The sequence below is a fragment of the Thunnus maccoyii genome, chromosome 1 (assembly GCF_910596095.1).
Source record: "Thunnus maccoyii chromosome 1, fThuMac1.1, whole genome shotgun sequence".
Classification (NCBI taxonomy): domain Eukaryota; kingdom Metazoa; phylum Chordata; class Actinopteri; order Scombriformes; family Scombridae; genus Thunnus; species Thunnus maccoyii.
Window position 1 is genome coordinate 40,436,315 of NC_056533.1, and position 15,723 is coordinate 40,452,037.

At 41.8% G+C, this 15,723-nt stretch overlaps 1 protein-coding gene across 3 annotated transcripts in view; it reads right to left on the reverse strand.

Annotated features, from left to right (window-relative positions):
• LOC121903236 (ATP-binding cassette sub-family C member 11-like) overlaps positions 1-14,992 on the reverse strand; it is a 27,948-nt gene extending 12,956 nt beyond the window's left edge. Inside the window, exons 1-16 of one of the 3 annotated variants that reach the window (XM_042420075.1) lie at positions 14,772-14,992; positions 13,579-13,654; positions 11,918-11,986; positions 11,640-11,786; positions 9,695-9,842; positions 9,244-9,480; positions 8,438-8,611; positions 7,038-7,185; positions 6,484-6,632; positions 5,699-5,806; positions 5,301-5,507; positions 4,407-4,478; positions 3,114-3,238; positions 2,961-3,033; positions 1,849-2,052; positions 321-455 (exon numbers count right to left, since the gene is read on the reverse strand). In XM_042420075.1, the coding sequence (XP_042276009.1) occupies positions 321-455; positions 1,849-2,052; positions 2,961-3,033; positions 3,114-3,238; positions 4,407-4,478; positions 5,301-5,507; positions 5,699-5,806; positions 6,484-6,632; positions 7,038-7,185; positions 8,438-8,611; positions 9,244-9,480; positions 9,695-9,842; positions 11,640-11,786; positions 11,918-11,982 (1,992 nt within the window). In that variant the 5' untranslated portion in view covers positions 11,983-11,986; positions 13,579-13,654; positions 14,772-14,992. Of the gene's footprint in view, positions 1-320; positions 456-1,848; positions 2,053-2,960; positions 3,034-3,113; positions 3,239-3,446; positions 3,465-4,406; positions 4,479-5,300; positions 5,508-5,698; positions 5,807-6,483; positions 6,633-7,037; positions 7,186-8,437; positions 8,612-9,092; positions 9,147-9,243; positions 9,481-9,694; positions 9,843-11,639; positions 11,787-11,917; positions 11,987-13,578; positions 13,655-14,771 lie in introns of those variants that run through there. The other 2 variants (XM_042420084.1, XM_042420092.1) reach the window with 2 other exon arrangements.
• Between the last annotated feature and the right edge of the window lie 731 nt (positions 14,993-15,723).

Consider the following 15,723-nt stretch of genomic DNA (forward strand, 5'->3'; position numbering starts at 1 on the left):
CAAACCTCATCTGGGAACATTTGGGAACATTTGGGAACATTTGGGAACATTTGGGAACATTTGGGAACATTTGGGAACAGTTTTGCTCGTCTGTGGTATCGTGTTTGTTGGCAGGTGAGATTTGTCGTCAGTTACCGCCACACCAAACACCACGATTGGTCCAAACCACAAGCAGCTGCTGGTTCACAACAGAGGGAAGCTCTCTCATACTGCATACTGCTACTTCCTGGAGGGAGGGACTGCTGCTCTTTGTACCGTTAAAACTGGATTAAACTGTATTAAACAAACAGTGCAGCTGTGAGCAGCTGTGTGGGTCTTACTGAACGCTGCTCCGTCAGGTGTTTGCTGATCAGCTCAGAATAATGTCGCTCCGCCTGCAGCAGCTCCACGTGGCTCCCTGCTTCTAGAACCGCCCCGTCCTTCAAGACCAGAACCTCATCACAGAACTCCATGTACTGATACCACAGACACACAACAGACACACAACAGACACACAACAGACACGCAACAGACACACAACAGACACACAACAGACACACAACAGACACACAACAGACACACAACAGACAGAGACAACAGACACACAACAGACACGCAACAGACACACAACAGACACAGACAGACACACAACAGACAACAGACAACAGACACACAACAGACACAGACACAGACAGACAACAGACACACAACAGACACACAACAGACACACAACAGACACAGACAACAGACACACAACAGACACACAACAGATACACAACAGACACACAACAGACACACCACAGACACACACACAACAGACACACAACGGACACACAACAGACACACAACAGACACAGACACACAACAGACACACAACGGACACACAACAGACACACAACAGACACACAACAGACACACAACGGACACAGACACACAACAGACACACAACAGACACACCACAGACACACAACAGACACACAACAGACACACCACAGACACACAACAGACACAGACACACAACAGACACACAACAGACAACAGACACACAACAGACACAGACACACAACAGACACAGACACACAACAGACAACAGACACACAACAGACACACAACAGACACACAACAGACACACACAACAGACACACAACAGACACACAACAGACAGACAACAGACACACAACAGACAGAGTTGGTCAGTTGCAACTCATGATGCTGGTCAGCGCTGCAGTAATCAGCTGTTTACTGGATGTTGGATGACGACGATCACGTGTTTGTTTTATTTTTATATTTAAACTGTAAATTCTTTCAGACTTTCTGATTTCAGGTCAGACGAGTGTTTTTCTGTCTGTTCATGACTCTGGAGCTTCAACTGACGATTATTTTATTGATTCATCGTCTATAAAATGTCAGAAAATATTAAAAACTGCCGTTATGATTCTGCAGAGTTCAGTGTGAAAAGCATCAAATCCTCAGACTTCAGGAGGCGGAGCCGGCTGATATTTGGCATTTTTCACTTAAAAAGTGATTGAAACAATTATCAAAGTCGGACTCGTTAACGTCATTCATATGTGAAACTTAATGTGTCTCATTAACAGTTTGCTGAACTCCATGTGCAGTCAAGACGAATCAATCAATCAATCAATCAATCAGCATCCTTCTTCTCTGAGGGCCTGGATATTCAGCCCAATTTCAAGGATTTCAAGGTTTGTACACAAAAAGGAACAAAATTAACATCCGATATAAAAACATGTTAAATCATACAAGTACGGATAATACACCAGATAATAATAATGAATACTATAATAATTAAAAAATATGAAAATAAATATAATTTATATGATATATCTGTTCCAGTGATCAGAGTCCCACCTGCAGCTGGTGCGTCACCAGTATGACGGACTTCCCCCGCAGCTCCTTCCTGATGATCTCCTCAAACAGCTGTTGTCCCACGTGGGCGTCGACGGCGGACAGCGGGTCGTCCAGCAGGTACACGTCCCTGTCGGAGTACACGGCTCGGGCCAGACTGATCCGCTGTTTCTGCCCCCCCGACAGGTTCACCCCCTGCTCCCCCAGCTGCAAACACACACACATACACACATACATGACTCTGTGAGGACTCTGACACACACACATACACACATACATGACTCTGTGAGGACTATGACACACACACATACACACATACATGACTCTGTGAGGACTATGACACACACACATACACACATACATGACTCCATGAAGACTCTGACACACACACACATACACACATACATGTATCTGTGAGGACTCTGACACACACACATACACACATACATGACTCTGTGAGGACTATGACACACACACATACACACACACGAGTCTGTGAGGACTCTGACACACACACACACATACACACATACATGTATCTGTGAGGACTCTGACACACACACACACATACACACATACATGACTCCGTGAGGACTCTGACACACACACACACACACATACATGTATCTGTGAGGACTCTGACACACACACACACATACACACATACATGACTCCGTGAGGACTCTGACACACACACACACACACATACATGTATCTGTGAGGACTCTGACACACACACATACACACACACATGACTCTGTGAGGACTCTGACACACACACATACACACACATGACTCTGTGAGGACTCTGACACATACAGAGATTCAGGTGTCCACACAGAGTCTCAGGTGTCCTCACAGAGTCTCAGATGTCCACACAGAGACTCAGGTGTCCACACAGAGTCTCAGGTGTCCACACAGAGTCTCAGGTGTCCACACAGAGTCTCAGGTGTCCACACAGAGACTCAGATGTCCACACAGAGACTCAGATGTCCACACAGAGTCTCAGGTGTCCACACAGAGTCTCGGGTGTCCATACAGAGTCTCAGGTGTCCACACAGAGTCTCGGGTGTCCACACAGAGACTCAGGTGTCCACACAGAGACAGTTTCTCACCATCGTCTGGTCTCCATACGGCAGGATGTCCAGGTCTTTGTCCAGGCTGCAGCAGCTGAGGACTCTGTTGTACCTGCGGAGACATCACTCTGTCACTATGGAAACACACGGATACCAGAAGGACAGAAGGACAGTTGTCATGTGTAAGTTTACCTGGGACGGTCCAAACGTTCCCCCATCAGGATGTTGTCTTGGACGGTCCCGTAGAAGATCCAGGCCTGCTGGGAGACGTAGGCGACGGATCCGTGGACGGAGACGGAGCCCTGCTGCAGGTGCATCTGGGACACGAAGACGACAGAGTCTTTATTTCTGCTTCATAGTTTAACAGGACGACACGCTGAGGACAGAGGCTGCAAAGTTTGTCTTTTGGGGATTTATGAATAACAGTAATATTTTTTCTTTACAGACTGCTTTTCAAGATAGTAATAGACGCTTTAAGCTCCTGTGTAACTTGGTAATGATAAAATAATAAAGCTGCAGTAACACCTGTCACAGGTGTCTTTATTCAGTCTGAATGAAACAACAGAGCTGCTGTCAGGAGGACGAAGGACCCGATGTTGTACTTTATTCAGTTTGATGATTATTGAGGACAAAAATGTTTGATTTTGCAGCAGCTTTTCTCAAAACTTGTGATACAGTTTGTGATGTTTTATGTCTGTTTTTGCAGTAAAATTGCAGGAAATTGAGAAAAACTGCAATCAAAGTAAAATAATGTGATTTATTTAAACTGCTGCCAGTGAAGAGTCGTACGTAACGACTTCCTGCAGATCACAACTATATTTCAGCTGAACATGAGAACCATGAGGACTCAACGTTCTATGAAACAGAAAATACTGTACTTGAGTTCCATTTATAACCTTTATTAAATAAACTTTCAGCTCAACATCAGCAGCAAATAAAATCATCAATAATGTTATTAAAATAAATCTAGTTGGATGTTGATGTTTGAGGCAGATTATGTCTCCTGACTCACTGAATCAAACCTCATCTGGGAACATTTGGGAACATTTGGGAACAGTTTTGCTCGTCTATGGCATCGTGTTTGTCGTCAGTTGCCGCCACACCAAACACCACGATTGGTCCAAACCACAAGCAGCTGCTGATTCAGACGTTTATGTGGAAAAGTTGCTGTAATTTAACTAAACTGAAGATCTCACAATATTACTGTGGAGATTTCTTGAATTCATATTAATTATTGCAGTCGCAGCATAATAACTTCCTAACATTCACAGTTAATCAAATTATTTACATTTATCCAAACTACTGGACTGAACAAGCTGCTAAAATAAACCAATAACATCCACGATGATGCTGAATGAATATTCAGTTAAACATAAGGATTCATAAACTCCAGACAATGAGTCATGTGACAGTCATGTGACAGTCATTTGACAGTCATGTGACAGTCATGTGACAGCTCTGTGGTCCAGGTGTTTACAGACCCACCTGTTCCAGCAGACTGCAGATCAGCGACGTCTTCCCGCTGCCCACAGACCCACACACACCCAGCAGCCGGCCCTGCACACAAACACACATACACAGTTACGTACTGTATTGATCCGTATTGATCCATGAGCCTCGTTATGGTCACTGTTGGATATAAACCCCGTATCTCCAGATTATAGAGCTGTTATGTTTTCAAATTACATGACGGTTTAACAGTCAGACTCACTGTCAGTGTGCACAAACACCTGCAGGTTCACTTCAAATTCATCTTTAAAGGACGAGTTCACAGTTTATTAAGTGTGTATTAAACCAACAGTCAGTCATCAAATGAACATTAAAGCTGTTTCTTGCTGTAATCATTCCTCCTGTTCATACTGACCATTAGAAGATCCCTTCATAATGACCTTACAATGGAAGTGATGGAGGACAAAATCCACAGTCCTCCTTCTGTGCAAACATGTATTTAAAAGTTTATCTGAAGCTAATATGAAGCTTCAGCGTCAGAATGAGTCAAATCAATCTGTGAGTGTCTCCAGAGTGTAAATCTGAGGTTTTACTGAACGATGACATCAGCTGATCAGTGAGTCTGTGTGTCAGTATGGCGAGTGAACGGCGCTGATTCAAGGATTATGTTGCCACCAGACTGTGTGGAGTTTTGAATGAGATGTTTAAGGGAATGTATGGAAGGAACGTCTAACATCATAAACCGTCCTCTAGAAATAAGTTTGTTTGAGTTCAGTACATCGGTGTGAAACTGTGTAATACACACGTCGTCTCTGTGTATGTTGCCTGGTAACCATCATTGTTAAGACGTGTGTTTTGATGACTCTGTGCTGCTGCTGTAACATCAGATGAGTCCAGACTTATTAACTGTCACATTAACGGGTTTCTGACCTTCGGCAGGGTGAAGGAGATGTTCCTCAGGGTGGGCGGGGCCTCGGTGTGTCCCTGTTTGGACGCCAGGTCGTCCCTGTCCTCCGTGTGGGGGGGGTGGAGCGGTCCCGTCCACGACAGGGTAGCGTTGTCCATGACGACGGCTGCTGACCTGATGACTGACTTCTGGAGCACGTAGGACTCTGGATTCTCTATCAGCAGCAACTTCTGCAGTGCACACACACACACACACACACACACACACACACACACACACACACACACACACACCTGAGTGATGTCACACTGAACGGACCAATCAGCAGCTCTATGTCTTGAGGCTGAAGCACCTTAAAGTGAAGGTCTCAGACTCTTTAGGAGAGTCTCGATGTTTCAGGCGTTCAGACAGGATCAGGTACCTTCAGGCGGCGCACGGACACGGCAGCTTCAGCCAGGCACTTGACGGCGGTGGGCGCCACGGGCAGGATGAAACGCATGCTGTTGAAGATGGTGACGACTGGAATCGCCTGATGAAGAAACAGAGTGAAGCCAGAAGACCCTTTAACATCTCTGCAGTCAGTTTTATATTCGATCATTCTGATCAGCGGAGTCATAAAGTGTCTGCAGTCGTTAGAAACATGTTTCTGTTGTTTCTCACATTCAGACAGACAGGAAACACATTTAATCACTTGTCCTCATTTATTCAGTCACATGTGTTTGTATAGTTCATGTCAGACATATTTACATCATTTCCACAGCAGGAACCAATAAAATGTAAATGAAGCTGCAGGGAGAGTCCTGCCTGGGGGGGGGGGGTTCAATTCATAAAACAGGAAATTCAGAGTAAATATGGTCGTTTAACATCAACATAAGTCATATAAACGGATCTGAATCTGTTATCTCGGTATCTTCAGGTTCCTGAGTCTCTGGTTTCCATCAGACTGTGTTGGTATGAGAGTAAATATCTGTGTTGACCTCTGACCTTTGCTTAGTTATTATAATTTATCCACAGTGTCTCCGTGTAGCTTCATGTTGTCCTGCAGCAGCATTTCATTAACACATGTTCGGTATGAATTCATCGATATGTCTAAAATAATGTCTGTTCGAGAGTCAGATTGTGGATTTTAGTCCTAATTCTGATCCTAAATGCCAGAATATGAAGAACTGGAGGAAGCGATTGTGTTGTTGAGGGATGTTTACTCACCGTGTCGATGCTGAGCGGGAAGCCCAGCGCCGTGTGAACGATGAAGGTGCACGCGGCGGCGATGATGGGGATGAGAGGGCTGATGGTCACACTGAAGTTCTGGATGAAAGCAGCTTTCTCCAACATCCTCGTCTCTGCGTTCCTGACGTCTGACAGACAAACTCATCCTGTAATAAACCTTCATGCTGCTGCAGGTCTTCCTGAGGCCTTCATGTGTCAGACTGGTTTATGTATTTTACACAATGAGCATGTTTGTTATGTCTGTGCAGCACAATGTGGTCTTATTGAATCTATATTTATATTAATATCTTATTGTATTTATTTATTTTATCTTGATTTATGAGACTCTGTGTTGCATGTTTTAAATAGTACCTGACAACGTCATTGTTGTTCTGCATGCTTATAAATATCCTCTCGACTAACTCTGGTGCATTTACAGCAGTGTTTATTAATTATCATTATGCACTGTACCTGTTAAATAAACCAACAAGTAAATAAATAAATCAATCCTCGCTGACTGCATTGATCTGGAGTTCTGATTAGTCTGTTCATACCTGTGATCTTCTTCTCAAACGAGTCTTCCAGCACCAACATCTTGATGAGTCTGAAGCAGGTCAGAACCTCGTTAACGGTCCGAACTCGACTGTCTGTGATGAACACGGATCTCTGCTGGTACATGTTGATGAGCCTGGCAAACACAAACTGATACACACACACACACACACACACATATACACACACATATATACACACACACATATACACACACACACACACACACACATATACATATACACACACACATACACACACACACATATACACACACATATATACACACACACATATACACACACACACACACACACACATATACATATACACACACACATACACACACACACATATACACACATATATACACATATACACACACACACACATATACACACACACACACACACACACATATACACACATGTACACACATATACACACATACACATATACACACACACACACACACACACACACACACATATACACACATATATACACATATACACACACACACACATATACACACACACACACACACACACACACACACATATACACACACATACACACATATACACACACACACATATACACACATATATACACATATACACACACACACACATATACACACACACACACACACACACACACACACATATACACACATATATACACATATACACACACACACACATATACACACACACACACACACACACACATATACACACATATATACACATATACACACACACACACATATATACACACATATACACACACACACACACACACACACACACACACACACATTGACGTTGATAGTCCGTTAATGGATCAATCACTAGTAAATGAATTGATTAATCTTCGTCCTTGTTGACTGTAAACTGAACATGTTGAGTTTTTATCTGCTGCTCCAACTAAACACCCGTCAGGTTATCGAGGACATGTGACATTCTTCAGTATTTTCTAACATTTTATAAACAAAACAATTAATCAAATAATCATCAGATTAATCGATAATGACAATAATTGTTCGCTGCAGCTCACTTTTTATTCAAACTATTAACTGAACGTGAGGATTAAACTAAATATTCAAACTGTTTGAATTTAAATAAGTGTAACAGACTGTTTGATGTAGTTCTCTTGTGATCCAGCAGAGGGCGCTAAAAATCCACCATCAGTTCAACCTATCAAAGCGCTCCGTCTGACTGCAGCTGTATGACATCACAGAAATATTATATGCAGTTAATGTGAACTCACATCATTAACTGGAGGGATAAATGGTGATAAAGTTAAAGTGTGTTGTGTGTTTCTGTCTGAGAGTCACATGTTCACATTGCGTCTCGTGTCTGTACGCTACACATGAAGCTGCTGTGCGTCCACAGACCTGCAGCAGGATGAAGAGGAGGAAGATGAGGACGCCGATCAGGGCGGTGTAGTGCAGGATGTAGCAGCAGTAGACGGAGCAGCTGATGAGCAGGAGGGGAAACGGCAGCACGAGAGGAGCCAATAGGACGGCTTCAAACAGCCGGTAGCTGTCATTGGTCAACATGTTCACCATCTGTAACACACGCACGCACACACACACACATGCACACACACACGCACACACACACACCACACACATGCACACACACACACACACATACACATATTTAGTCACTGAGCTTCAAAGACAAAACATCTCAATATTACAAGAATGAATCTGAGCATTTCAGGGAAAAGTTGTAATATTTTAAGAATAAAGGTAATTTTACTGGAATAAGTTTCTATATTTAGAGAAAACTGAATGTCTGATAACAGCCTGCAGTCAATTTACAGCTCTGGAAACTGTTATTGGATTATTGAGGCGTGAATATATAAGCAGCATTTCACCGTTAACTGGCTGAGATCATTTATCTACTTTACACCACGTTGTGCTTTTTAATCTTTCAGTCTTTATGCTAAGCTAGGCTAACAGTTTCTCACTGCTCCCAGTCTTTGCATTAAGCTAGGCTAACAGTTTCCCTTTGCTTTCAGTCTTTATGCTAAGCTAGGCTAACCTGTCCTAGTCTCTCTCTGTACTGGACACAGAACATGTGACACGTGTAATGTGAAACATATGAAACATATGACACATGTGACACATGTGACTGTGGAGAACATGGGAGGATTCCTCCTCCTGCAGTGTAAAACATGGCGTTCAGGTTGAACCTGTCCCACAGAGACTCCGCTGTGTGTCCTCAGAGAGACGATCTTGTGGAAGCCCAGCATGCAGAACGCCGTCTTCAGCCTGATGCCGGTCCTCAGGTTAAGAGCCCAGCTCAGAGTGAGACAGCCCACCCTGAACATCTCCACGGACACCAGACCCAGACACAGAGCCACGCCCCCCAGCACTGAGGACGCCTCCGGCTGGACGATGTAGCTGACGAACTCATGGATCAGGATACCCTGAAGACGGAAGGAGATGTTACACACCGAGAGGACAGATGGAGACTTATGAGGACATGAAATGATTGATTGATGATAGTTATGAGGACATTAAATGATTGATTGATGGTAGTTATGAGGACATGAAATGATTGATTGATGGTAGTTATGAGGACATGAAATGATTGATTGATGGTAGTTATGAGGACATGAAACGGATGTAAGTGTGACTCACTGAGCCGACAAACAGAGCCATCATGAAGAGGACAGTGATGAAGAGGACCAGCAGCAGTCTGGATCTCTGGAAGCGAAGTAGCACTCGAGTCAGAGACGCTTTCTGTAGACCAACTTTACACACCTCCTCCTCCCAGAGTCTCTGCAGCCTTCACACACATGAACACATGAACACATGAACATGAACACATGAACACATGAATATGAACACATGAATATGAACACATGAACACATGAATATGAACACATGAACACATGAATATGAACACATGAATATGAACACATGAACACATGAATATGAACACATGAATATGAACACATGAACACATGAATATGAACACATGAACACATGAATATGAACACATGAATATGAACACATGAACACATGAATATGAACACATGAATATGAACACATGAACACATGAATATGAACACATGAATATGAACACATGAATATGAACACATGAACACATGAATATGAACACATGAATATGAACACATGAACACATGAATATGAACACATGAATATGAACACATGAACACATGAATATGAACACATGAATATGAACACATGAATATGAACACATGAACACATGAATATGAACACATGAATATGAACACATGAACACATGAATATGAACACATGAACACATGAATATGAACACATGAATATGAACACATGAACACATGAATATGAACACATGAATATGAACACATGAACACATGAACATGAACACATGAAAATGAACACATGAATATGAACACATGAACACATGAATATGAACACATGAATATGAACACATGAACACATGAATATGAACACATGAATATGAACACATGAACACATGAACATGAACACATGAACATGAACACATGAATATGAACACATGAACACATGAATATGAACACATGAATATGAACACATGAACACATGAACATGAACACATGAATATGAACACATGAACACATGAATATGAACACATGAATATGAACACATGAACACATGAACATGAACACATGAATATGAACACATGAACATGAACACATGAATATGAACACATGAACACATGAACATGAACACATGAATATGAACACATGAACACATGAACATGAACACATGAATATGAACACATGAACATGAACACATGAATATGAACACATGAACACATGAACATGAACACATGAATATGAACACATGAACACATGAACATGAACACATGAATATGAACACATGAACACATGAATATGAACACATGAATATGAACACATGAACATGAACACATGAACACATGAATATGAACACATGAATATGAACACATGAACACATGAACATGAACACATGAACACATGAACATTAACACATTAACACATGAACATTAACACATGAACACATGAACATTAACACATGAACATGAACACAGTCATCAGGCTCCTGGAAACACTCACCTTCACACACCAGACTGGTTTCATTTGGAGCTTGTAGATATAAAAACATATCGTGTTTACCTGACACACGGGGATTTCTGGTGTCGATCTGTCGGTTATTTCTTTGATTTATTGATTATTTATTTTGTCCATAAAATGTCAGAAAATGGTGAAAAATGTGGATTAAAGCCAAAGACGACGTCTTCAAATGTCAAAGATATTCAGTTTACTGACATAGAGACTAAAGAAACCAGGAAATAATCACGTTTAAGAAGCTGGAATCAGAGAATTTGGACTTTTTTTCTTAAAAATGGCTCAAAACGATTAATCAATTATCAGAATAGCTGGTGACTAATCCAATAGTTGATCACTAATCGAGGAAACGACTAATCATTGCTGCTTTTTTACTATATCAGGATTTTAATCTGCCTGCTTCGTTATGAAAGCCTTCTGCATTTTAACATTTAAATGTTCAACATAAAGCAACATTATAATAGTTCATGTTATTCTGGTCGTCTCACTCGTCTGCGTTGACGTCAGCTCCATCCAGAGGAGACAGACCGAGGGAGCTGAAGTCCAGCTTCTTCCTGGACATGGACCACATGACGGCAGACATCCAGGACATGGTGCTGAAGGACAGGAAGCCTGCGGTGTCCAGAGGGCTGCACCTGAACATGGAGCATCAGCAGAGGGTTCAGATCTGCAGCTCAGACTCTTCAACACTGAGAGCAGCTTCATAGTTACACAGATCTGTAAATGTTTATATACCAGCAGCAGCAGCAGCAGCGTGTTCACTCACCTGGACCCTGCGGCTGTCTCTGATTGGCTGGAGGAGTAGGTGGGCGGGGCTCTCTTACCATTCATCCTGCTGAGAACACAGATCACAGATCAGTCTGGTATATAAACGGGTCTGGACTCTACGTACAGAACCTTTCAGCAGAGTTTAGTCAGTGCTGGACTCAGACTGTCAGGCCGAGGCAATATTTTTTTTATCAACATATTTACTGGTTTTCAGTTTGCATTACACATCATATTATATGGTGAGTAACAGTTATATAGAACATAGCAAACATATTTCACCCTGTTCTCCCCCCATCCCTCTCCACTGAATACACACATACCAACAACAAAACAAGGTAATAATAATAATAATCAAATAAAATAAATAAAGTAAAGGGTGTTCCTCCCTCAGAAGCAGGTTACCAACATTAACTTCATGTCTTCAGAAGTACATAAAAGGTCCAAATATCAGACATTTTGTTTACGTCTAATAATGTACGTTATCTTTTCCACTGACATGTTTGACGTAATGTCTTTAATCCACATTCTGATTCTTTCCAATTAAGAGTAATTATACATTTAGCTTGTAATATACACACATCTATGAATCTAAGCTCTCTGCTTTGTGAGTTTGGGTTGGTGGGATATATACCGTAGACTGATATACACCCAGAATGAAGAGCTCAGGCTCCAGTGGTCTTTGATCAAATCTGATCAATCACATTAATAATATCAAAAGAATTTCACTGTCACACGTTCCCATATACAGCGGTACAGTGTCCCTCTCGCCTCATGATATCAGGAATGTTCATTAAACTTGTTTAACAGGAGTTACGTCTGTACACGTCAACCATTTATACTGTTTCCAGCTACTGTTGACTGTCTGCCTCTGAGCCTTCTTACAAGATATGTCATCATCAATATCTTCCTTCTATAATCTTAATACAAGTCATACAAAGAGGAAATTAAACCTTTATCATAATGTCCTGTGATTGTTACCTCTAATGAGGAGTTAAAGATAATTGAAATGATTCTTTGTAAAGTCATATTTGATTGATATTTCTGTAAAGGACATAAATACTTCATCTTCCCCGTACATGTCCTGCACTTTCCTCAACCCTGGATCCTGGATCTCTTTTCCCCGGTTTAGTTGACAGAAGTTACAAGCATCAAACCAAACGTTACTCATATTCAGTCCAGTAGGGTTGTCTGTAGTTCTTTTAGGTATTTGTGATCTGCTGAATATAAATACGATAAGTTAGTAGTTTGGTGCAACAGAACAAGATTCCAAATCCATCCAAGCAGGAGGGCTTTCAGATGAAAAATAAAACATGATGGACAGCTAGCATTTATTTTCATTATGGATTAATTGATGGAATAACTGAGAGATGAATCATTTAGTGCATGAAATGTTGAAAAATATTGAAATAATTGCGTTTACTTTCTCTCAGCGCTCATGATGATGTTTAGTAAGATGTTCAGTTACAAAGTTAAACAGCTGATCATCACAGAAGCTGCAGTCAGAAAATGGTTGGAATTTTATTATCAAAAAAGACGACTAATCAATTAATTGATTAATCGTTGCAGCTGGTAAATACCCAACATGAAAATGTGTTTCTTTGCCACTGACAGCTCGTCTAACAGTCACTTAGTTTAGTAGAATAATGGAAATGTTCTTACAGTCAGTGCTGTGTATCACAGAGAGGATCAGCTGTTTACAGGACGGTCAGCTGACTCCGACTGTCTCTCAGTGAATCTGGAGATTTAAGCTGGATGTTAGTGCAGAAAGACTCAAACACGACACATCTATATGTGCAACATGAATAATAAAATGCAAGAGCATCATTGTGCAGATTTAAAGAAGAAACACACGCTGTTCAGTCGACTCCCGGCAGGTAACCAGTGTTATTTATTCTGGCTCGCTGTGGCCTGTTAGGATCGAGGTTTCTGTCAGGAAGTTCTGAACATCTCTGAAGCTTCCTGTTGAGGACACTGAAGTTACCTCAGACAAAAATAAACCAGTGTGAGCTGAAAATGTAATCAAAGTTAAATAAGAAGGCTTTCATTTCCTCTTCTTGTTTTCCACAGACAGAAACATCACAAACACATTCGTCTGTTAGTTTCCTGTTAACACCAACCAGCTGCTCTCACGTCTTAATGCTGAAGCACCAAAACCACCGTCAGCTGCTCCAACTGACTCCCATTCAAAAAGCCTCAACTTCTCTCCAGAAACACTCAGTCGTTGTTTCCAACGAGTCATTCTGGTCTCTGTGTGCTGGTGGTCATGTTGGGAATTATTGCTCCAGTAACGGCTTGGCTGTGGTTCAGGAGGTGCAGCAGGTCGTCCACTGATCGGCGGTTCGATTCCTTGCTCCTCCAGGCCGTATCTGGATGTGTCCTTGAGCAAGATACTGGACCCCAAACTAGACAGACTAGTCAGACGGCTAGAAAGGTGCTATACAAGTACAGGTCTGCTGTGTGGGTGATGATTGACAGCTGTGATTGACAGCTGGATCACCTGCTCCAGGACTCACACTGAGTCGCACTATTGTTGCAGTATTTCACTAAGTTTAATGTTACTTAATAATGATACCTGCCCTGTTAGCACAAGTTAGCTAAAGCAGCTAATGTTAGCCCCAGTAAGCTAGTGTTAGCTTGGGTCTGAGGTAGCAGGGTCTGTTTCCAGAGTGTGGAAGGAAACATCCTGCACTCCTCCAGGCTCCAAACAGAAGCTGCAGCTCTGAGCTTCAACCAGCTCCAGTGAAACCAGCAGGTGACGTCACACCTCGCTACACCTGTCTACTCATACAGACTGTAGTTAACAGGAAGACGCTTTGATCTGAACCAGCAGTCAGAAGGAGACAGTTACTCACTCAGCAGCTCAGTTGATTTGTAGAAGCGTTCTTGTGTGAAACAGCTTCTGGGTGATGTGATGGACTCTCTGACAGTCTGACGGTCGGTATCCTTTAAAGAGGCGCTAACTTAGTGTTAGCATCGACCACCGCTGGCATTGCTCCAAACTCTGAAAATGTTCACCTCATTCAGTCTGAATAATTACTGTTGAACTCTGACAGTTTAACACTCTGATAGTTGAGTCTCCTGCAGAGACTGACTGAGAGAGGGAGGTCCTGCCAGCACACACACCTGCTTGTTCGGCCCATTGTTGAGGTCCCGCCCCCGGGCCCCAAAGTCCAGGGGCCTCAGGCAGGCTTTTAACTGACTCATTATGAGTGAGAAGTAAACAAACAGGGTGAATAGAGCTGTTTACTCTCCAAACTGACAGTAACTGCTGCTCTCTGAGCCTCACATCTCCCACCATCACCTCTACAGTCCCTAAATAATAAAACCATTAAATGCTCAAACTATTTATAAATGTTACGTTCAATGACACCTGACACACCGACAGAGCTGCACTACAGGCTTAAATCAGTATGAAAACATGAAGGGATACAACCCTCAACACAAGAAGTAATCAGCTGTGGTAGAAAGTAACTAAAAGTTCATTTACTGACATACTGCAGGCAGCGAAATGTAGTTAAAGTATTGCAGTAAAAGTACATAAGTATTATGAGCTTGATGTAGTTAAAGTATTGCAGTAAAAGTACATAAGTATTATGAGCTTGATGTAGTTAAAGTATTGCAGTACAAGTACATAAGTATTATGAGCTTGATGTAGTTAAAGTATTGCAGTACAAGTACATAAGTATTATGAGCTTGATGTAGTTAAAGTATTGCAGTAAAAGTACATAAGTATTATGAGCTTGATGTAGTTAAAGTATTGCAGTAAAAGTACATAAGTATTATGAGCTTGATGTAGTTAAAGTA